A 23,131-nucleotide genomic window follows, 5' to 3' on the forward strand; every position below is an offset into this window, starting at 1 on the left:
AGAATCTATTATCTAATATATATGTATATATTTTAATTTACACTATTATACACGTAAATACGTCATAATACCTACCTGCTACAAAATATTAATACGCGCAAGTGCGCATGTCGCATGGAGTATGCGTATTAGAATAAATTAACAACAATTCCGGCACATCGCAAAACGCAATTAACATTACACCTAATACCCATCAGGAAGTTTATATAGGACGCAGGTAATAAACAGATATTTACTATAAATAATTATTACAATATTGTAGTCCGCAATTCAAATCGAATCCATCATAGATACATTTTTTTTGTAAAAATATAGCGATTAATGTTATACGTACCTATCGGATAACACAATAGAAGTATTATAGCCTACCTATTATAACAGTATAATTATTATTTTTTTAACGATCTCGCGGTATATGATATAACTTCTTGTAAGTTACTGTTTTGCTATTATAGACGTTACTTATGTCGTTAACACAATAATATTATTTGGTCTTTTTTTTATTCTTTTCGTTGTTGCTTACGTTGGCATTACTGAAACGCGAGACTTGCTTTTTACTTATCAATAAAAAATAATAATAATAATAATTGCAATAGCACGTAATAACGTTAGTACAACAATATTATTATTATTACTATTAGTTATTACACACGCCACACCACGTTAAGTGTTTATCATCAGGTTAACGAAACGCTTACAAATTACGACTTTATAACTTACAACGATTGTTGCATGACGATCGACGACTGAAAAGTTTTCATTTTCAGACTGGTTTCGTCTTTGTTCCTCGCACTACATTATAATACCAATCATTAATATTATTGTTTGTCGTCTCAACGTAGTAAGCCATACACCGGTACATCGCGTCCAGTTTTCTACGACGAGGCCTGAGCACCATGAGCGAATCGTTCTCCAACGGCTGTGAACAGGAAGCGTTGAAGTTCGCCAGTCACCTTTCGCCGACCAAGATTGGAATGCTCGCCCCGAGCCCGATAGTGACGAGACGGACGAGGACCGATTCAACGTGAGCAGAATTACAATTTATATATTATTATAACATTGACATTAGCCTTTGACATTAATGTATAAAGGCGATGTGGACCTTGTATCGCCGATCGTTCGGCTGATGAAATGCACTCGTTACGACATGTTGTCGTCAATGATCAATGCGTTTAAACAACGCTTTAGTCGTTTCTCTTGGTTCCAATGCAAGTGTAAATATTTACCATTAATTTTCGATTTCCATTGTTGTGCATAGGTCCGCTCTGGCTCTCAAGAATCCACAGATATCCGGAAAGGTCAAATACTTTTGCAAATCTAAAGGACACGGCTTTATCACTCCAGACAATGGTGATCCAGACACGTTTGTACATATATCAGAGTAAGACATGTGGTTCTGGTGATAATATTTACTTAGGCTTGTGACTAATGGTGTGTTGTTTTTTTAGTATTGAAGGAGAATTTGTTCCGTTACCCGGCGATACAGTACATTATCGTTTATGCCCTATTCCTCCAAAACTAGAAAAGTGCCAAGCCGTACATGTGGAAATCGTTAATTTAACACCTCAAGTTCATTTAAAATGGGATTCGCCAGAAAACAATTAAATACATCATGATATTATAGTGATAATTTGTACACAAATGTCCATTAATGTATGATATTTTGCAAGTATCTAAACCTTCATCAAAACTGGTACATTCCCATTGTCCATGCTCTATAATATAACGAAGAGACTTTATCAGTTGTACTGATATTTTTTTTGATTTTAGCTAAGTGCCAAAATAAAGTAATCCATATAATTACACATATACCTACATTATTGTATAAGATATTTTTGCTTCTATAGTTCAATATTATTATATCAATCTAGATTAAATAATTATTCGCTATGCATGTAATGTCAAATTTTGAAATGACGAACGTTTAATAAATAAATTATTAGAAAGCAACTTGCCCACGTTCATAATAATTATTTTTTAATTAAATTATTTTGTATAAATGTATTTTGTATGCAAGTATTCAAATCCATTGCTATTTAACATCAGAAATTCATATAGGTACTTGAAGTTTTTTTTTAACTCTGTAACTTGGTATAAAACTATTAGTTTTTTGACAGTAAATTATATCAATGGTAAAAATTTATCTAAAGCAATGCAGCAAAATCAAATTACAATCAAATTTATTTCTGTTCTGTCGATTTAATGCTTGTACATTTGTATCACAATTAACAACTGAATAATTTTATGCTGTGAAGTAGAATATAACAACAAAATTGCTATGCAATGAAAAATTCCTAAAATAGTTTATATAGTTAATATGTATAATAAACACAATTTTACTATGTGTATGCTCCTAAAAAAATAAATAACAGTATATAGCAGTGGTTCTCAACCTTAGTGTATTGGCAATCTGAGATATTTACCCAATTTTCAATCCTTTTTGAAAATAATGGTCAATAGTTAGCCACCACCTTAATTTTTTCAATTGCTATAACTAAAAGAAACTTATTCTCCATTTATTTTTTATTTTTTACTCGTTTTACATATATTAATAACATTTTTTATAAGTTATATTTTTTTAATCAACCTGTTCTAAACTATTCTTGACCCAAAATTAGGTAGCAATCCTATGGTTGAGAAATGCTGGTATATAGTATATTAGTATATACCTTTATTTTGTCAGGTTAAGTTATTATTATAAACATAAAAATAATGTTTAAATTATCATTATATTGTATTGATAATACATTTTAATTTTAAAAGTGTATGGTTTTACATTAAGAAATATATCACATTTGTTATTAACCTATTTTATGACGTTAATACTATTGTTATACTGAATTACAAATATATATTATCTATTTAAAAATATTGTAAGAATTATTCTTATGTATACGAAAATATAAGGATTTTGTAATTTTTTTTTTTTTTACATAACATATTTCGATTGATGAACCATACATTTTTAAACTAATGCTGCATTGCTTGTGTTAAATATAATTTAATATTTAACTTAAACATTGATGTGCATGGATTGTGCATTGGTTAGAATTTAATAACTACATATTATTATGTATTAATTTTATAAACAAAATTATCCCAATAATAATTGCAATTTTAAAGGTGATCTAATCCTTTGCAAGTTTTTATCGAATTTATTTTGGAAATGTTACTTACCTTTAATTTTTTAATTAAAAGTAATGTTGTTTATATTTTTACACATTAATTAATCTAGATAACATTTTGGTAATTAGTTATTTTTCATCATATAAATGTATTTATTTTTATTACAACTAATAATTATTAAATACTTTATAATTTTAAGTTACCTTAACTACTTATCATATTATTAGGTATTATTATCAATATTGTGTAACTCTCCAATAAACATCTTTAGGTTGATTGAGTGATTTTTATAATCCTCCATGATTTTATAAGTTAAATACGTTGAATTATACATTTCAAATATGGTGTGTTGTAGAATGTAGATAAATGTTGATAATTTAATTTTATTAATATAATATTTCCAGTTATTTGTTGACGTTAAGTTTGTTTTTTGTTTTTATTACTACTATTTCTTACAATCTTACCTAATTGAAAAAATATATTTAAAATAGAATGTAAATCTATAACAGCAGCTAAATTAAGTTGTTAAACAGATTTTCATATTTCAATAGAGACTCATTGAACGGATATCGACAATTTTTTACTTCTGATAATGAAGTGATTAGAGTTTAAAAATCATGCTATGTAGTTGTATGTAAATTATCTATTTGTGATTGAAATATAAAATTTTTATATTTTTTCCTCATAATCGAACAGGATGTCTCATTTCTAAAAAAAAAAAAATATATTCTATGATATAGGTAATGTAAAAGATTCATTGATTTGTAGTTTTTTAAAAAATTAAAAATGTATTAAAATATTTAAATTTTTCTTATAATATTCATTTGTACAATTTTCGAGGCATAACTAGGTTAAGTATCTTTTATATTATTAATTGTATACTGTTTATGGTGATAAATGATAATATTGACATGAGACATGCTAATAAACCTTTTAGCTATTGTCCGTGTTTATCTGTATTTAGTGTAGGGAGTAGGCACTCTTCTATGCTACTCTCCTATTAACGTGGTCGTGTGTAGGATAGATATAGCCTTCTTGAATAAATAAAATATTTTATGAATTATGAATTTATTGTAATCATACAGAGTACCTATTATATCCCCACTCAAGTACAAGATTTAAATAAATTGTAAACGTGCATTTGTGATGATTGATGTTGACCACCTGTGATCGATAATTTTTTCCAAAAAACCATTTTATAATAGATACATGATTATTCATATTTACTTTGCTGTAGGGTTGTTGATATTGTAACAGAACCAATATAATTGGTATTTATTAGGTACTATAATAGTATAATATATTACAGGATATTATTGTTATATAATAATTAAATAATATGCTATTGTCTATTCTATTGTTTTTGAAACAACTATTTGTCTCGTTGATGGGGTTAGATTTTCCAGGCGCAAATGCCAAGATTGCCGCCGAAAAACATGTACATCAGCGTATTGGTCTGGTGCGTTATTTGTATGCCGAACGCTTCTCCGACCACCGCATTCCACTGAGGACCGTATTTTTTATCGAGCATTTGTTTCACCGTCTTGGCCGCCGCCTGTTAAAGTTATAGGTACGTCGCGTTATTATAATATTGTAGCGGCGATGTACTCGGAGGTGATAACTGATAAGGGTTCTCCCCTTTGATTATTATTTGATAAATTTATTTCAATATTGTTTAATTAAACTTTGAATTTCATAATTAATTTTGAGCTCAGCCCCTCGAACTCAACCGCAACCAGTAACCTATTGATATTGATAGACTGCATGCAGAACCCATGTCTTGTACAGGTATTACGAACTTTTGGGACGAATAATAGGTATAACTGTATAAGGCATCGCATAAAACTACCAATATATTATTAATGTCATGAACAAAAGTAGTTATATCTAAATATCAGTTCCTACCTATTATATGTGTGGTAAAAACTAGTAAATAGAATAACAAACCATTATTTTATTTTTTATATTTATATGAAAAAATTCAATAGTTCGTAATTAATTATAATAATACGAAGTAAATTTTTTACATTTGGTAATCGTATGTTTAAAAAAAAATATGATTAGTATATTTTATCATGAAAATTATATATATTATAGATAATATATATAGTTGCAGCTGGTTATATAATTTGAAAAATGGAATTGCGGCATTTTTGTACAATATATCTGTATAAATTGTATTACTGTTCTCATCGTATAGGTATATTAAAACTTAAAAGACATCATAAATTAAATTGTTCATAAGTTCTTCAGGTAAAAACATTTTATCAAAATTATAAATAAGTTAAAACTAGATAAAATCGATGGCGTTTCTATCCTTATCAATAGCAAGGTTTTCTTCTTGACTCGCGGTTTATAAGTTATTATAATACATCCACCTAAGAGTTTATTAAAAATTTTCAATAATACATGTGCTTATATATCTATAAAATTTCGTCTTAGGATTTATTTATAGTCATACGACTATAATTATACACTCGTACCTGTAAGTTGATAATAATTTATTACCGCGGTGCAGTTATATATATATTATATATAGTGATCAATGACTAATGAATAATATTTTATGGGTAGTCGTATTACACTCGTAGGTACCTATAACAAAACGTAATGTAATTTAATACGTATTAGCTATTCACCTCATATAGGTAGGTACAAATGTACAATAAATGAAAAGCCGAATATATTATTTTAGAGTACCAAATCATTATAACTTCGAATTCACAATCGGTAGATATTAATTGTAATATGACTCCAGCGTTACCTATGCAGTATAGGTAGGTATTAGTGGTGATTACTAATTAGTAATTACTGATAAGATATTAATTTAAAAAATGTATTTGTAGTTTACCTGGTTACCTTTACCTATAAGCCAGATTTTTATTATTCCTATTCCGAATCTCAAAAATGTGCCACACTATACCTAGCTAGGTATCTACCTATAATCGTGCATAAATTATTTTTTTAGATGGAATGTATAGTAGTATATACATTGCTACCCATGGGATATTTAGTACCAATAGCCACCAATGTGTCAAAGTTTGAAACGTTAGACTTGAAATGCGTAGGTACGAATTCCTATGAATAAATTAACAAAAATTGATTAATCTTACGAAATAATCTGTTCCAAATTTTTCGCATGCTGTAATTATAACTTCAACTGTTTCAGCTTTCATTTCTTCTGACATATCACACGCCTGACAATATACAATATTTAGATATTATAAACATGAATTTAAAAAAAAATATTAGTAGGTAGGTAGATTTTTGAATTTTCAAACTTTTCAAACCCCGCTCCCCCCCCCCTACAATAAAAGTCCTGGCTACGCCACTGGCCCACTGCTGGTTAGATATATTATGTATAACTTCCAAGTGTGGATACACTCACTTGCACTAATGGATAGGTGTGAACAATTTTCTTGTTTTCGTCTTCTTTGGTGTCTGCAAACTCTTCCATGGTCTATACACGAATCGTTTATAGTTGCAAGTAATTATATAGGTACTTTATAAAATTATGCAAGGATGAACATGCCTAATTATTGTAGAATAACTTGACAAAATATCCTATGACTACAACAAAAACAACGACCGGTGTACAACGCGGTCGTATGGATGTTTGTTTGACTATTGATTCTTATAGAGTATGATGCCTAGGTACTATGTGTTAGTTGCTATGGAACAACAGTATGACGCTAAAGGCTAAACGCATAATTATATATACCTATTGCAGCTGGTTCCGTTAATTTGCCAATAAATATTTTGCGTTGGTATAATACCTAATTATTTGCATACGAAGTTTCGAATATTCCAAGCGAAGAACGATATACCAAAGTATAATAATTAAACTATTTATTTATGAGTCAGAAATGTTGGAATCGTTATTACTATAGAGTTATGATTACAATATAAAATGAAATAATAGGTGTGTGTGTGTTGATTGATGTGCCTAATCCAAAATGAATTATTAAATAATAATTTTAATAGTGTTGAAATTATTTTATAAATATGATTATATTACCTACATAAATACAGACATCATGGTCTATCTATATAGTTTTAAAGCAGTGTTCTATAATTACTAGTTTTATAGACTATCAATACAGTCGTATTTCATAAAAATATAATAAAATTTTTTTTTATTAAAGCAAGATCCTTGGCATTTGGCACGCATGCCAACAAAAAAACCTCTTAATCCAAACCTTCAACGTAATTCCTCGTAACCCACTTGCTGGACGCTTGATGCGAAAATGGTGTAGAGATTTACTTAACTAATAAATACATAAATAAATAAATAAATAAAAACAGATGTGAAGTAGGTACACTTGTATTGTAAGTAGTATTACCGATTGGTGGGTTGTTCCGCCAAGCTACTAATGTACAATAATTCCACTAAATCACATAGGTACAGTACTCTTTATACAGCTGTGCCTATAGGTTCAGTCGGTGCAGATTTTGTGTACAATTATATATAAAATAAAGAAAAATAAATATAATATTTGTACGAATGATCGAATAGATAAGATGCAATTTCCAATAAGTATAACAAAAAAACAAAAAAAAATTGGTACCTATACAAATTGTAGGTATCTAGCTGAAAAATCATTTAATGATATTACAAAATGTTTTTTATTGTTAATTATTATATAGGAAACAGCAATTAAAACGTATCTAATATATCTAAAAAAAAAACTTATGTATGGGTAATAGGGATTATAGTGGAATATATTAACTTACTATCGAACAAATATAGTTAAAAGTGACATTCGAACCTCCGTGATTACAATAGATTAAATTGCAAACAAATAGCGGTGAGAAATATTCCCGAGAGTTCAGGTCGCTGTTCAAAAGCGATAACATATAACATAATATAAAATATAATATAATATAATATACCTATATCGCTACTACCATCCTAAACTCAATAGCGTCAAAAACATGTCTACACAGTTACCTAAAGTTGTGCTACACCACGGACACCACCCTACACAATATGCGTGTTGGGAAATTTCAGCCGGGCGCCCGCTAAGTGGAGGCACTGAGCGGCGTGGCCGCTGTGGTGGTCTGCGTATCGGACACGGATGTTTGTTTGCGGAACACGGCCAACTTCTGCACGGTGTTTCGGTTGCAGTCGAACGCGATGAATATGAACGCGCCCTGCAGCGAGTTGAGGGCCGTGTTGAGCGTCCAGGCCACGTCGCTGTCGGTGAACGCGCCGACCAGCGCGAACACCCACGCCAGGCCCATCATCAGCGACAGGCGCACGTAGATCTTGAGATTCCTGCGCGTCCGGTTGATGGTGGTAGCGTTGCTGCTGTGGCCACTACTGCCAGACGTCTTGAACCCGTCGTCCGATGTAGCGATCAGCCGGACAGCGCCAAAGAACGACACGTAGTTGGCGGCGATCGCGGTTCCGGCCGGGAGCACGAACAGCGCGACCAGTGACTGTGGGTTCCGGAACCAGCAGTCGTAATGGAAGTTGGGCCGGAGCTCGGGGAACAGCGCGCCAGGGGCCAATTGCAATTGTATGGTTGCGGACAGTGCAGTGAGTGCGGCGGGCGCGAGCCAGGCAAACATCGAATAGACGATGAACCGGCCGTGACGCTGGCCGCCGGCCACCCGGAGTTTCTTCGTGGACGCGTGCAGCACGATCCAAACGTCAGCCGACATAACGAACATCCACGCGAAAGCGGCCAGGAAACCGAACTGCATGGTGAGCGCGGACACCAGGCACGGTAGTCCATTTCCCGGGGACACCGCTTGCAGTGCCACGGACAGATAGCCCACGTATCCCAACAGCAAGCCCGTAGACAGACTGGCCAGGTTCTTTTCGGGCAGGTTTTTTGGCTCAGCTCCTGTACAACATCCGCAGCATCCGAACAGCACGAGATGCGCGACCAGCGCGGCGGCGGACACGCACGATCCAACTACGCCCGCGTACGACAGGTACACCGCGTACGCTGATTGCTCGTACGGTTTGAGCAGCCCGTCCACGTCCTCGGTGCACACCTGCAGTACAGACCCGGCGGCCGTCGGGCGGTCTCCCGTTCTGTATCGGACGCGTTTCTTGTACGCGTACACGTACACCGTCCCGTTGCTCACGGTCCGCCCGTCGTATTCGCCTTGGCCGAACGTCACGAACGTCAAGCACGCTCCGGACAGCTCTTCCTGAATCACGTTCCTGCACTTGACCGCGGCCACGTCGTAAATCTCGTCTGGGGCGCACGGGTTGCGCCGTTCGCCGGTCCTGCCGACCGCAAACAACGACCCGAACTCTACTAACGGTATGCGTAACGGCGGCGCCGGTGGCTCGCACATCAACTGGTTAATGGTCAAGCCGTTGCACCGGGCGCAGTCGGCGTTTCGGAACACGCGCCTATCCCGGCCACCGCTTGACTGGTACTCGAAAAGGGTGTAGGTGTGTGACGCGCACGCCAACGCCATGGCGGTCGGCGTGCCGACGGGACAGCCGTCCACGATACCGGCGGATCCTTCGCCGACGCACGGGCGCAATGGTGGAGTGGCGGTCGCGTCCGGTGGCCGGATCCGGTAGTCACACGAGAATAACGTCCGGTTTTTGTAGTCGGCGTAGTACCACTTGCCGTCTCGGTACAACAGGGTGTGGTCGGACGCGTCCTCCAGCCGAACGTGCACCGGTAACACCCGGTTGTCGTGCCCGTAACACACGAATAATGGTTTCCAGTAGACGACCCGCCGACGTTCGCCGTGACACAAAGCGCACCAGACGTTCTTATATGTGTGTGTCCCGTCACTGCTTGACACGGGGTAGGTGGATATGAAATCATCGTCGCGCCGCTCACACTTGTCACGTTCAGCTAGAGAAGCCGCACGCGGACACCTGCCGATCAACAGCGCTTGCACCGAGTCTAAGCCGTGCTTATTGTAACACCCGTACCGGCTGTTGTTGTAAACGCTGCCGGTGATGGCCACAGTCTGACTTGGCTCGTCATAAAACTTACTGTCCCGACAACAGTCGCCGTACAACTTGCAGTGCGAATCGTTGTAACAGTGCGACAACGTTTGGCCGTCGTACACGAACGTTTGTCGACATATCAATTCCGTTTCAGTCCTGCAGAGTACATAAATTGTGCAAGTATTAATTTTTATGATCCCTTGGGTCCAGTGATGGCGTGCATAATTTTTTATACAACCCTTCCCATTGATAATATTCTGTTTACGCCACTGCTTGGGGTCAATTTATGGTCAGGCTATAATGTTTCACACCATTCTACGTCCGATTTTACTATATTCTATCACCATTTATTCGATCACAATATGATACTTTACGCCAGAAAATATTTAATTATTGGTCTCACTTAGGTCATGTTTCAAAGTCGGGCGGGTCATCCATAATCAGTTGGTGTATTTTTTGTTTAAACACTTTTAGACAATTAACAAAACGTTAACAACAAATGTTTTAAACATGTTCAAAGCAAGTTTTTTAAAACGTTGTGTTTTAAACATAACAACCATGTCAATAATGTTATATTCACTTTATACATACAGACTACCTAATAATTATTTTTTTTTTTAACACGGGAGGTTAAATAGTGTTAATAAAACAATGTCGTTCTTTTATGAAAATAAAATTATGGAACTTACAATACACATGTCTTTATGTGGGGACGTAATAAATAATAATATATACCTTTTAGTAACACCAGCGTTAAACATTTTTGTGTTCGGTTTTGCTGGATATTCCGTGGAATTGTTATCTTCGTCATCCTCGTCATCTTCCAAAAGTAACGTGGTTTCATAATCGTCCGTTATCGACCTATAATATATTAATAAAGTTGTGTAATAGAACAATAACCATAAGTACCTATAAATAAAACTAGATTCCCAACAATCTGGAAAAATGAAATAAATGTCATCATACACATTGACGTAACTACGTTAGTCAATAATATTTTAATTGTCAAAATTAATAAATAATAATATCTGGGTAGGTACTATAGGTCCGCAACAAAACGTGTGACTGAATTAATCGTTATTTATCACACAATTATTCACATTTAAATAAAATAAGTTTACAGACAAAAATACAATACAAAATATCGCTTTTTGCTGATGTCCTCTTTAGAGTTTAATTTTTAGGCCTGCATTTCCACCGCGACCCACAATCTTCTCTGGCACGCACATCAGTACATCATGAATATTTAACCTAAAAACAAGACATGAAATGACATAATTTAGTATGATATGGATTCTCTGGATTGTAAGTACAATATTATTAGGTAATATTATGTAAATAATCCAGGGATGGAAAACGTTTTTGATTTTAACGTTTTTAAAAACGTTATTTTTCTATTGTTTCCTAATAATGTTTTTGATAATATATTTTTATTTTGTTTTTTTTTATATTATATTCTTATAAACTATAACTTTTAACTTTTAAGTTATAATAGTAACGCGCGCGCAATATAGAAATGCATTTAAAAGTTAAAAATTAAAATTAATTATTCTTAGTACTTATTTAAATTTTAAATCAAAATTAAAATGTTTTTTAAAGTTAAAGATTAAAAAGTAAAGATAAGTAAAATATTTTTCAAAATTTTTTTTTTCGTGGTATAAATAATTTAATAACGTATAATACTATAATTTATTTTCGTTTTTGTTTTTGATTTCGTTATTAAATTTTTTTCGTTTTTGTTTTTTGTGTTTTCGTTTTATTAATTGTTTTCGTTTTTTGTTTTTTTTCCGTTTAATAACGTTTTTTAAAAACGTTTTTCATCCCTGAAATAATCACACAAACGTAAATAATATATTTAATATTATTATGTATTGTTTTACGGATATTTCATCATGCATATTTTTAGATTCTAAGCAATATTGTAGAAAATAGTTTTAAAATTATTTTTATTATTTTTTGTATGTTTGACGCACTGTTAGTCTTTAGGGCAGAAACAATGGTTCAATCTCCAACTTTGAGGGTGGTTTTTAATAGAAATTTAGATCTAGTTTGGTAGGTTTGAAATAGTATTGAAAAAGATCGGTGGAAAAACGAGAATAATAATATATTTAATGCAATATTTTTCACTAAACATTTAAACACAAATTGTCTAGACATAAAATAATTTAAAAAAAATTTAGACTAATAAAATATAAGCTATTTAAAGTCGTTTAACATTTTCTTATTTTAATATTTAATATATCCTGAACGCGTCAATAAATGTATAAATTATACAATAAAGTGTGTCTGTTTTTTATTGGGAATGTCATCTAATCCTTTTGCAATTGTAAAAATCCTTCAAATTTTAAACTTGGAGGGTGGTTTAAATCTAGTTTATGCTTTGGGAGGCCAAAAATAATGTGTTTTTCAAAATAAACCGAAAATAAATGAAGTCAAATTATAGGTCGTTAAAAAAATTATAAAATATTTTATATGTAGGTACACGTCTTGAACTCTATATAATTTTTATCTTCTGAATTGAATTTAGTTTATTTTTTTCGTATTTTTTAAAATACAAAACGATATATTTTTAACTACCCTGCGGCCTGCACATACGCGTATGGCCTTATGCGATATAACGAAGACAGGATAAAACATCAAATAATGATTATTTGTTTAATATTTAATCAACTTGTTCATTATATAATATTTATTCATGTTATGATATTATTTAATATCATGAATAGGTAACAGGTAACCCGTAACCGACATGAAGATATTATAAGGTCACTTAGCAGTGCAGCTTTATTAGATATTGTACCTATTAAATACCTACGCCAAAACTTATTCATAACAGTAAATGTGTATATTATACTATATAGGTAGGAATAATAAGTGTACCTTATTTTTGTAGGTATACCAACAGTATTATCATAATGTATACAACAATAAAAGAAAATTGCAAGAGTTGTATGAATAAACATGCAGTATACGGTATCTACAAATAGTAGAAACATTTAAAAAAATTATTTAAGGTTATAGCAACATATTTTCATCTATACCAAGTACTACATATATTCATTAGAGTGTAGTTAATATTTATTGAGAATGACATTTCTTTACAGTAAAGAAAAAACATTAATAACTAGTAACTTATAATGGGTCCATATTATCTAGGCACCTAGCTATATATATATACAAAGTACATGCGTACCTTATACATGGAAGTTATATGTTTTATTATCCATATATTTATAAATCGATATCTTAAAAACGTATTAGTTTATTTTATGTACCTATACAGAACGTCTTATTTTAATAATCATAGGGTTATGATTACCTACATATTAAGGTGCAAATTAAACTTTCATATTGATATTGAACTTAAGTATAGGGAAATGTAAAGGTCGTAGGTAAGTCTAAGTAATGGTTTTTATTTTATCAGATACACAAAAATTCAGAATTCAGTGGACTAGTTTCTATAGCTAGCGGTGTAATACAAATAATTTATGATGACATAATATAGCATTATTTAGAAAACGATTACTGCAAGAAATGGATTTGTTTAGGAAATAGATAGCCATCGCAATAATCATTCAAAAAATAATAAATACATTTCCAGAAATTCAAATGTATAGTATTCAAATAATACCTTTAATATTATAATGCAAGGTTATCATTAATCACAAAAAATAAAGTTAATGTAAAAAAATGCTTTTTGGTAAACATGTTATTACAAATTATTTTATGTTTATTATTACATAATACATAATATTATCTGCATAAAAATATATCATTTTGAGTATTTAACATTTATATATTGCTCAAAATAATTTCAGTAGTGTTTTTTTTATCCAGGAGGTTTTTTAAAACTCTGATTCAGAGAGAATAAATATCATCTATAGAAAACCATATGGTAAAATCGTCTCTGTTACAAACTGCTACTTACCTATAAGTTTACCAATAAAAACAAAAAATAAAAGTATTGAACGCAAAAAAAATGTATCGTTCGATATCTATGTTTTTTTGTCATGTAACATAACTCAAATACCTTATTAATAATTAACTTATTACGTTGATAAAATTAAGAAATCTCCGCATATTTCAAAATATCTTATATTTAAATACGTCTACGCCTGCAATATTGATTTATGTCACTTATCAAAGAACGTTAATCGTGATTTTATTTTAAACTAAATACTTAAGCCAAAAGTAGCTAACCTGTTTCAAAGCTGCTGTCGACATTTCTAAACAGTGTACGCAATGCAGATTGCGGCCTAAGTGTTTGTTAGAAAGAGTTGAACTTTCTACACCATAGTGTAAATCTTCAATGTAGTTCGTCGTAATGGTCGAATGAAGTTTATGCTTTAGTATGCCATACGTTTGAGGTTTATTCTTGATGTTGTGTACTTGTGTATTACAATATTATATAGTACACGAAATAGGTACATGGCAAATATATTTGGATTTATATATTTACATCAATTATTTTAAAAAATATATAGCTTTTTATATAATAAGATTTATGTGTTCATCGTACTAGTGACATTAATATACAATATATATACCTATGTGGCATTAAAAGTATTAATATTGTACCATAAATTACGTTTGGCGTACAAATAAGATATAAAGTTATTACTTGTTATCGAGTTTCATTAACAAAATTAATATGATTATATATTTTGGTAATTACAATTACATTTATATTTAATGTCTTAAGAAGGCGACATCACTATACATCAGTAAGAAGTTTTTCTCTATATCACACTATAGAATAATATAGTAAACCACTCTCCATATTAAACTCGGTGTGATTACATTATTAAAATTATGGTATGATTATCGGATATAAAAATATTACCGTCTGTGTTTGGTGAGATGCTTATTTTTTATTAATATTGTGATTTTTAATGAAGTTATTAGTATTTAATTTGTTTTAATTTTTCAGGTTGTTTATAAATAATAATAACTTCCATAACCCATAGTCAAAAAAAAATTTATAGTTAAATGCTTCCGACAAAACACAAATAATATTATTTTTTATAGATAATTGTCATAATATAAGGTATCTAATGATACCTCAGAAATTAGTGAAAACGGAGAGAGATTTTAACTATATTACACAATACACATGTGTAAACCGGGAAAAAAATTATACCGGTTTTCCTTCCTCAAAATATGAATATTTTTTGATATGAAACAGGCAGCTATGATGTTTAACAGGAATATATATTAATTTTGAGTTATACACTGCACACGCATAACTTTATCACTTATCTAAACATTATATATTTAAACGTTAATTAAACTTAATTTCATTCATTCTAGATGATAAAAATATTTTCTTAAGCATATAATTATATAAGTACAGTAAATTATAAATATGTATTAAATAAAAATTAAATTTTCTACAAGTACAGAAAAATTTTACATACTTATTTGAGTTGTTTAGATCTCCATTTGGAATGTCAATAGCAGCGGTCTTTGACACAAAGAAAATAAATGTGGCGATAGTCAAATTTATACTAATATTCTGTACAAACACAAAACAAAAAAACAGATTTATTAGATAAATGTACACTTATAAGGTCGCTTATAGGTTGTCTTGGTGAGTAATAATGATTTATACTATAGACTGTATAGAGTATAGGTAGTAAAGATCATTGAAAAATATCATCAACTTATGACCGTAGGTAGTATTAATTCTTAAACGATTATCTTAGTCGATAGGTACCCGATACGTTTCAATTTCATGTGCATAATATACCTTTATCATTATCGTTACACACAATAAATTATATTACCAAGCTATACGGGAAGTATATGGTTAGTTCTGGAAATTAGGTTTTTTTTTTATTATTTACAAACTAGATAATAATAATATGTGATATTATGATGACGGCATAATAATAATATGTGATATTATGATGACTGCATTATAATATAAGCGTTTAAAACCAATGTTGAAAAATTATCGTTCATAAAGTACTTCATTCGGTTATTTGTAGCTCGCAACTTAAATTTATCTACCTTATAAATTATAATAATTAATAAATGATAAAAATATACAACTGCAATTTATACGAAGTATTATACACATGGTATAAATTTATTTTATACAAGTGGTTTAAACAAAAATTATATTACCTAGGTAGTATTATTAGAAAATATATTTTATATTTAATAAGAATATAATTTACTGTGAATAATTGTAATTACATTCTGTTAAATTAAATCATATTGCTAGTTACTGGGTATATCAGGATTGGTACCATGACTTTAAATATTAATTTACTCTAAAATAATTCTTGTATTATTGTCTTTTTTTTCGAAATTATTAAGACATTTTTAAATTGGTTATTACTTATTAGTATTAACCTGTGTTTAAATATTAAATGTTTATAATTTAAGATACTATATGGTTTTATACCATAATGTAATACTGTATTATGTCTAATACATGTATACAAAATAAAAATAAAATACCGTAGGTATTTTAACAACTCTATAGTGTTATGTACCGAACGCAACGCGTAACATGAACGAAGTCCAAAAGGAGTTGAATCTAGGAGTTATTTACTTCAATCTACCAAGGCAAAATTTAAGTTAATATTATATACTATTAGCAGCCATTCAATCATTGTGATTGGGGGCGGAGTGGGGGGGGGGGGGGGTGCATGGTGTACATTTGCACCCTTATTTTTTTCTGTGTTTTATTGGCCTGCTATACAATTTTGAAATTCACCGATAACGGATGACTTATATGAGTATTAAAATATATAATTACGTAAGCTATTATAACCTATAGCCTATAGGTATTGTGTATAATAATATATTATGTAGGTAATTACCAGGGCTCGTAAGTTCATGCATCTGCATGTTTTTTTTTGGTACACAGGAAAACATGCTAACTGAGATACAAATCCGGTTCATAACAATAGTAATAATAATATGAAGTTTGATAGTGTATGTTTTAGCATGTTTTGGGTGTAAAGGCTAGGGCTGTTCGATTGTCATAATACATACTCGATTGTCAAAAGTACTAAATAATCGAAAATTTCGATTAATCGAAGATTTTTATCAAGAAGTGCTAGAGTGCTCGATTGTTGAAATAGTCAAAGACGTCATATCGATTAAATTAATCGATTAATCTATTAAAACAATCGATCAATCGATTAAAACAATCGATAAAAGTTTATCGGTTTTGAGCACTGCTGAATTATATTTCCTGCTAGGTTTATGGTTTACTCATTTAAGATTTTTCAAATGCAATGACTTATTGTTAGATTAATATTTAATATACTTTTAAAATACTAAAAAGTATAAAGGGTATTCAGGTATTTTATTTGATGATTATAATGATGATGAATAACATTCTGTCACTGTCTTGCTGTCATTATGTTTGTTTTTATTTTAAGTACACATAAGAGATAGCTTTCTTTTAAATTATATTTATATTTTTTTTCGTAAAAACAAAATTAAAAACAAAATAAAACACTTCTTTTGGAAGTACTTGACACCATGGTTATGTTCGTTAAAAATGTACAGTCCCGTTTCGGTTAATTGATAATTCGATTAATCGATAGTTCAATTAATCGGTAATGCGATTAATCGGTAATGCGATTAATCGGTGGTGAATACTTTTTAAAAAATAATCGATTTAATCGATTAATCGATGCTCCAGTCGATTAATCGAAACAATCGAACAGCCCTAGTAAAGGCATATATATAAAAAAAAATAGTAGACTTTTTACAGTCGTTAGTGCATATTATTTCATGGAAATATTTTTTAGACAAATATTTGAAAAGTTTCTTGTTTCTTATTTATTTTTCCGTTTACAAAATTATAGTATTTTGGTTTATTTTTATTCTCGTATGAATGTGTGAGTACCTAGTACAGTAGTACCTAGTATCCTAGTAGGACTTATTTAGATTTTGTAGTACCGCGAAAACATTATAATCTCTACCACTACCATCCTCCACCGTGCAAAATTCATCGTCGAAACGAACCTGTACAGGCATGTACACGCGTGCAGCTTCTCACCGACCCGCATTTATAATTTTGTACATTGGTATTTGGTACAGTATAATTTTCTTGCACTCGCCAGCCGCCGATGAGTTTACTCGTAATTCGTTCAATAATCAATTTCCCGTTTTAGTTTTTTCGTGTGAGGTACTGTACATATTATTCATATTATGGGTGTACACAAATTAGACAAAAATGACTGCCTAATTAAGGTTTATAAAGATAACAAAGCTATTTGAACTACACAAGTATTAAATTTATTTTTTATTTTAACAATTTTGACTTAAATATATAAAAATTAAAAGGAATAAAATACTTTTAAAATTTATTGATTTAATCTTATTATTTAAAAATTTTCTCATGATTTTTTTTACATAATGCATAATTAAAAAATGTTAGGGCATATAAATGCATATTTTTGAATTTTTAATGCACGAACGCATGCTAATTTATGCATTTTTTAGTGCATGAAGTTACGAGCCCTGGTAATTACCTACACTTTACCTATACCTACATAATGATAATGTAAATTACACATGGTAAAAACTATTACAACCAAATACAATTTTTTATTTTCGTTGGCAAGCCCGGATTAAGACATTTTGAGGCCCTTGTACGAAAAAAAATATTAATATATATAATGTGTTCCGGGGTGAAGTGACCAGCCGACATCATATAAAAGTATACCAAAAATGATAAAGAAATAGCCTTTAAAGATTGGGTCTAACTTTTTTATTTTTTAAGTCATGGGCAAACTTTTCTTATCAAAATCATACATATCACAGCATTTATTTATATATTTTCAAAAGTTTTTAACATTTTTGTGTATTTTTTTTTATATTTAAGCTATTTAATTGTTCTATCAACACTCCAAAATACGCAATTGAACTAGAAATGCACTAATTATTTTTATTAAATTAAAAAAGTAGAAAAAAGTTGGCAAAAATTAGCATTTTTTAAAGGAAATCGTGTATTATTCCAAATAATTTATTACTTGGTATGGGTTTTTTTGTTTTTTGTATTATTCTGCTGAATTATACTGGATAACACATATTATACACTCAATATACCTAGAATACCTTGAAAGTTTGGTTTTCATAATATATTCCTGTTAATCGTCACAATCTTTGTTTTCCTAGGATTGAGTCGGTTAATTGGTCATTCGTTTAAATTTTATACTATTCGGTAAATTTTAGTTGTTATAATACAAAAAACAAAAACTCATAGTAAATAATAAACTATTTGGAATAATGTACAATTTCCTTTTAAAAATACTAATTTTTGCCAACTTTTTTCCTCTATTTTCAAATTTAATAAAAATAATTAGCACATTTCTGGTTTAATTGCGTAGGTCAGTTGATAGGACAATTAGATAGCTTTAAAATAAAAATAAAATTACGTGAAAATGTTGAAAAGTTTTGAAGATACATAAACAAATGCGTGATACGCATGCTTTTGATAAAAAGACAGTTAATTGCTCATAACTAAAAAAATAAAAGTTAGATTCAATCTTTAAAGGGTATTTCTTCATCTTTTTTGGTATACATTCATATGACGTTGGCAGGTCACTTCACCCTGGAACACATTGTATATTATTTAATATTTTTTTTTACGTTCAAGGGCCTCATTTAAAACATATTAGGTATATAGGCACATAGCAATAAATAATGAATAATGTATTTATGTATCACTTTATTTATAAATTATAATTTACAAGCTTTTCTCCTTGCTAAATAATCATCGATTTTTTTTTTTTAGGTGATTTATTTTGTGTTACATAGCCTATAACGAAAAAAGTAATGGACAAATTAGAGGCCCCTAAATAAATTCTAACTTTCGAGGCCCGGGGCCCATGGCCCCCCTGCCCCCCCTTAATCCGGGCTTGTTCGTTGGTATCTATGGCCTATAATAGGCTATAGTTATGCAATTATAGGTATACATAAAAATTATATATTATATTGTAATACCTATTTAGTGTTTATAATATCATTATTAACAACAATAATGATTATATTGATTAATTACGACCGGTGAATAATGAATAATTGATAACAGGAAAACACATTATTCAAACAATAATAGTACTATACTATGAAATGTAAACTTTTCAATTGAGTCCGTTTGATTAAGGACAAATGTTTTCAAATGTTGACATTTTGTAATTAATTGTAAATTATAGTCTGTTGTCGAGTTAATTTTACATAAAGTACCTATACTGGCTACTATAATATATATTTTGTAGGTGGGTACACCAAATATATTTATAATTTATATTGTATATACATTATACATAGCTACCAAAAGATAAACTATGAAAAAGTTATTGATTAATAATTTTAATTCGGTAAAATATTAAGTGTACCTACAATCTTAATAAATAAAATACACACGTAGGTGTTTAAAAAAATTGACTAACGATAAAAAAAAATTGCCAGCTTTAATTTTGGCACCAATATTAAAACACTCATATGGCGCCACTGATTATAAGTATTTATATAAGTAGGTAATTATTAATTATATAAATATTATATCGAATAATATATGAATATCTCGTTTTGGCTCTCGTATATGTTTGATCTGATCTTATTTAGCTCAGAGATAATATTATTTATTATACATACCTACAATATTATTCTTGATAAAATTATTGTAAATTATCGAAGATAAATTTATATGTTGTGTTGGTAATATCTGGGAATAGTTTTAGGCATTAACAATTCAGCTATCAATATATTTTAACGTAAGGTATGTATTATGCATTTAAAAATATAAGCTATTATAACATTGTTGATTTAAAAATAACCGATCTTCTTTGTCTCGTTAAAATGGGTTGAATATTAATTGTTCTCTTAATATTATAATAATAGGGTACTTACTTAAATTATGTAAAAAACTATTTGTACTGCCTTATAATATTACAGAACATAATAATATAATATTGACTTACCTACTAAGTAATAAAATCTATCTAACTATATTTTTAAATAATGAACATAATAAATTATAAGTAATTTATTTTAACTATGTTTTTAGGATTTATGGATAAAACCCGTAATGAATGCTCAACAGATTTAAATATTAGTTATTTACAAATAATAAATTGTGACTAAAACAATATTGTACAAATCTTAGAAATAATAGTGATATAACATATTTTATTGTAATTTGTTATTTGTATCGAAGGAATAATGTCCCTATTAGGTACTTGGTTATATATTTATATAGGGACTACCTATTATATATTATGGGTGTTACAATTTTATATTTGCCATTATTTGGTAAACATGAAACAAACAAAAGGTGTAAAGTGTAAATTTAGCTTGAAAAACAGTATATTATTATCATTATGTGAAAATCTTAGATCGTACTATAAAAATGTATTTTAAAACGTAAGGTAAACATTGAATACATATTGATTGCGTATTTCAGTCGTTAAATTGTAATTTATTTATAGGGAATAGCGATCTTATTTTCACATGCTGGTTATAACATGTAGACAATAACAACATGATACATCTGGTCACTGCATTTTCTCTGAACAATGTTATAAAACTACTTTTACGGTTTGGAAGACATATTTTTTACTAACATTTTTAAACAACATTAAAGAATGCAACTTTTTCAGTCAAATATAGGTGGTAGATATTTGATTAAAACATAACATTTTTTGTATGAATTATAGTAAACAATGGATTACATTGTTTTTTAAATTCGTCTATTGAAATTTTTTTTTAATAATGGTTAGTAGGTATATTTAAAATTTAAAAAACTGTAGTTAAATAATATATCTATTATTTGACTTGATAAGAATCAAAAAGTATAAAATATTATATTATTACCATGACTGTTACTTTTTAATTTATTTCCACGATCTCTATAAAAATGTATTTGAAATATTTATATGTTAAAATCTCATTAAAATAATAATTATTATTATTATAAAAGCTATAATGTTGCAGATCTCACTATAAAAAATATAATTGTAGCGTATTTACTATTTAGAATTGTTGTATTATAACATCTATAATCTTTGCAAATATAAGTAAATATTTTTTAAATATACAATACAAAAGTTTAAATAAGTTATGAACTGAGTAAGTTGCAGAGCAGTTAAGTTCATGATTTGTCCAAGGATTTTTATACTGAATTTATTAGAGTAGGTTGTACCGGAATTGTAAAATATGCATATTAGTTAAAGTTTATACTTTATTATAAATATTGTAATAGACAGGGGTAAAAAATAAGTCTAGTAGTCGTTTAAAATCGTTCTAAATAATAGGTACTTTCTTGTAAGTGAGGCGACGGTGTATCTGTTATAAATTATTATAGATCACCTATACAGGTGTGCAAACCAGCGTATAATATGTATGATAACTGATAAGTGTTGCGTTTGGGGAAAAAGAGCTCATGCCCAATCATCGTAATCATACGTATAATTGTATAAATTGGCCAAATTAGAACTCTAGTACCTATATATCTATATAATTTATATTGTAATACATTTTAAAATTTACAACTGTACGTTCTACTCACGTCAGGTTTCATATTGTCGACCGCGTCGCAGGCTAATTCACATCCATGTTCAATAATGTGCAATAAAGTCTAGAATGACGTGTAGGACGAACGAAAAGGAACGCACAAACATCGAAACTCGCTAAATATTAACAATTCTTCAACAAAACAGCACAGTCACACACACTTCACGCGGATAATATTTTAGTGAGCGAGCAACCATCGACGGTCGCAAGCGCGATGAGACTATACCGAAATTTATTATGATAATACACTTATCTTGGGCGATACCGAAACACATCGCCAACGCGTGTTAATCTCGCCCCACCTAGTCGCCTATAATATGCCGCAAATAAGCTGTATAGGTTCATGCGACGCCGTACGGGCTACGATGTGCTATAATATCGTGGCAGAAGACGGTAATAAATTGCGTTAGGTATACCTAGTTTGGATTTGATTTTTTGTTTACGAATAAAAATAATTGGTTTAACATTTTCCAGTGAATTTGCATAATTTGATCATCATTTTGACTACACTACTATATGTAATTTCTG

At 30.3% G+C, this 23,131-nt stretch overlaps 3 protein-coding genes across 5 annotated transcripts; 1 reads left to right on the top strand and 2 right to left on the bottom strand.

Annotated features, from left to right (window-relative positions):
* Nucleotides 1-636: 636 nt before the first annotated feature.
* Carhsp1 (calcium regulated heat stable protein 1, 24kDa) lies at nucleotides 637-1,950 on the top strand. Its single transcript, NM_001162792.2, has 3 exons — nucleotides 637-1,024; nucleotides 1,259-1,381; nucleotides 1,449-1,950. Exons 1-3 carry the CDS (start codon nucleotides 897-899, stop codon nucleotides 1,603-1,605), a joined length of 408 nt encoding a protein of 135 aa, NP_001156264.1. The 5' UTR covers nucleotides 637-896; the 3' UTR covers nucleotides 1,606-1,950.
* A 1,597-nt stretch (nucleotides 1,951-3,547) lies between these two features.
* LOC100165591 (dynein light chain 4, axonemal) lies at nucleotides 3,548-7,094 on the bottom strand. The gene is made up of 3 exons (XM_001950902.5): nucleotides 6,515-7,094; nucleotides 6,240-6,323; nucleotides 3,548-4,681 (listed from the first exon to the last, which is right to left on the bottom strand). The coding sequence occupies exons 1-3, from the start codon at nucleotides 6,581-6,583 to the stop codon at nucleotides 4,520-4,522; spliced, it is 315 nt and encodes a 104-aa protein (XP_001950937.1). The 5' UTR covers nucleotides 6,584-7,094; the 3' UTR covers nucleotides 3,548-4,519.
* A 340-nt stretch (nucleotides 7,095-7,434) lies between these two features.
* LOC100570135 lies at nucleotides 7,435-22,842 on the bottom strand. 3 transcript variants are annotated; one of them, XM_003246841.4, is made up of 4 exons: nucleotides 22,599-22,842; nucleotides 15,475-15,572; nucleotides 10,793-10,918; nucleotides 7,435-10,213 (listed from the first exon to the last, which is right to left on the bottom strand). In XM_003246841.4, exons 1-4 carry the CDS (start codon nucleotides 22,608-22,610, stop codon nucleotides 8,149-8,151), a joined length of 2,301 nt encoding a protein of 766 aa, XP_003246889.1. In that variant the 5' UTR covers nucleotides 22,611-22,842; the 3' UTR covers nucleotides 7,435-8,148. The 3 variants fall into 3 exon arrangements, with proteins under 3 accessions (XP_003246889.1, XP_008186554.1, XP_008186555.1); XM_008188332.3 differs by lacking the exon at nucleotides 22,599-22,842 and adding an exon at nucleotides 11,196-11,308; XM_008188333.3 differs by lacking the exons at nucleotides 15,475-15,572; nucleotides 22,599-22,842 and adding exons at nucleotides 11,196-11,308; nucleotides 14,258-14,921.
* Nucleotides 22,843-23,131: the final 289 nt, after the last annotated feature.

The sequence above is a fragment of the Acyrthosiphon pisum genome, chromosome A3 (assembly GCF_005508785.2).
Source record: "Acyrthosiphon pisum isolate AL4f chromosome A3, pea_aphid_22Mar2018_4r6ur, whole genome shotgun sequence".
In the NCBI taxonomy this organism is placed as follows: Eukaryota; Metazoa; Arthropoda; class Insecta; order Hemiptera; family Aphididae; genus Acyrthosiphon; species Acyrthosiphon pisum.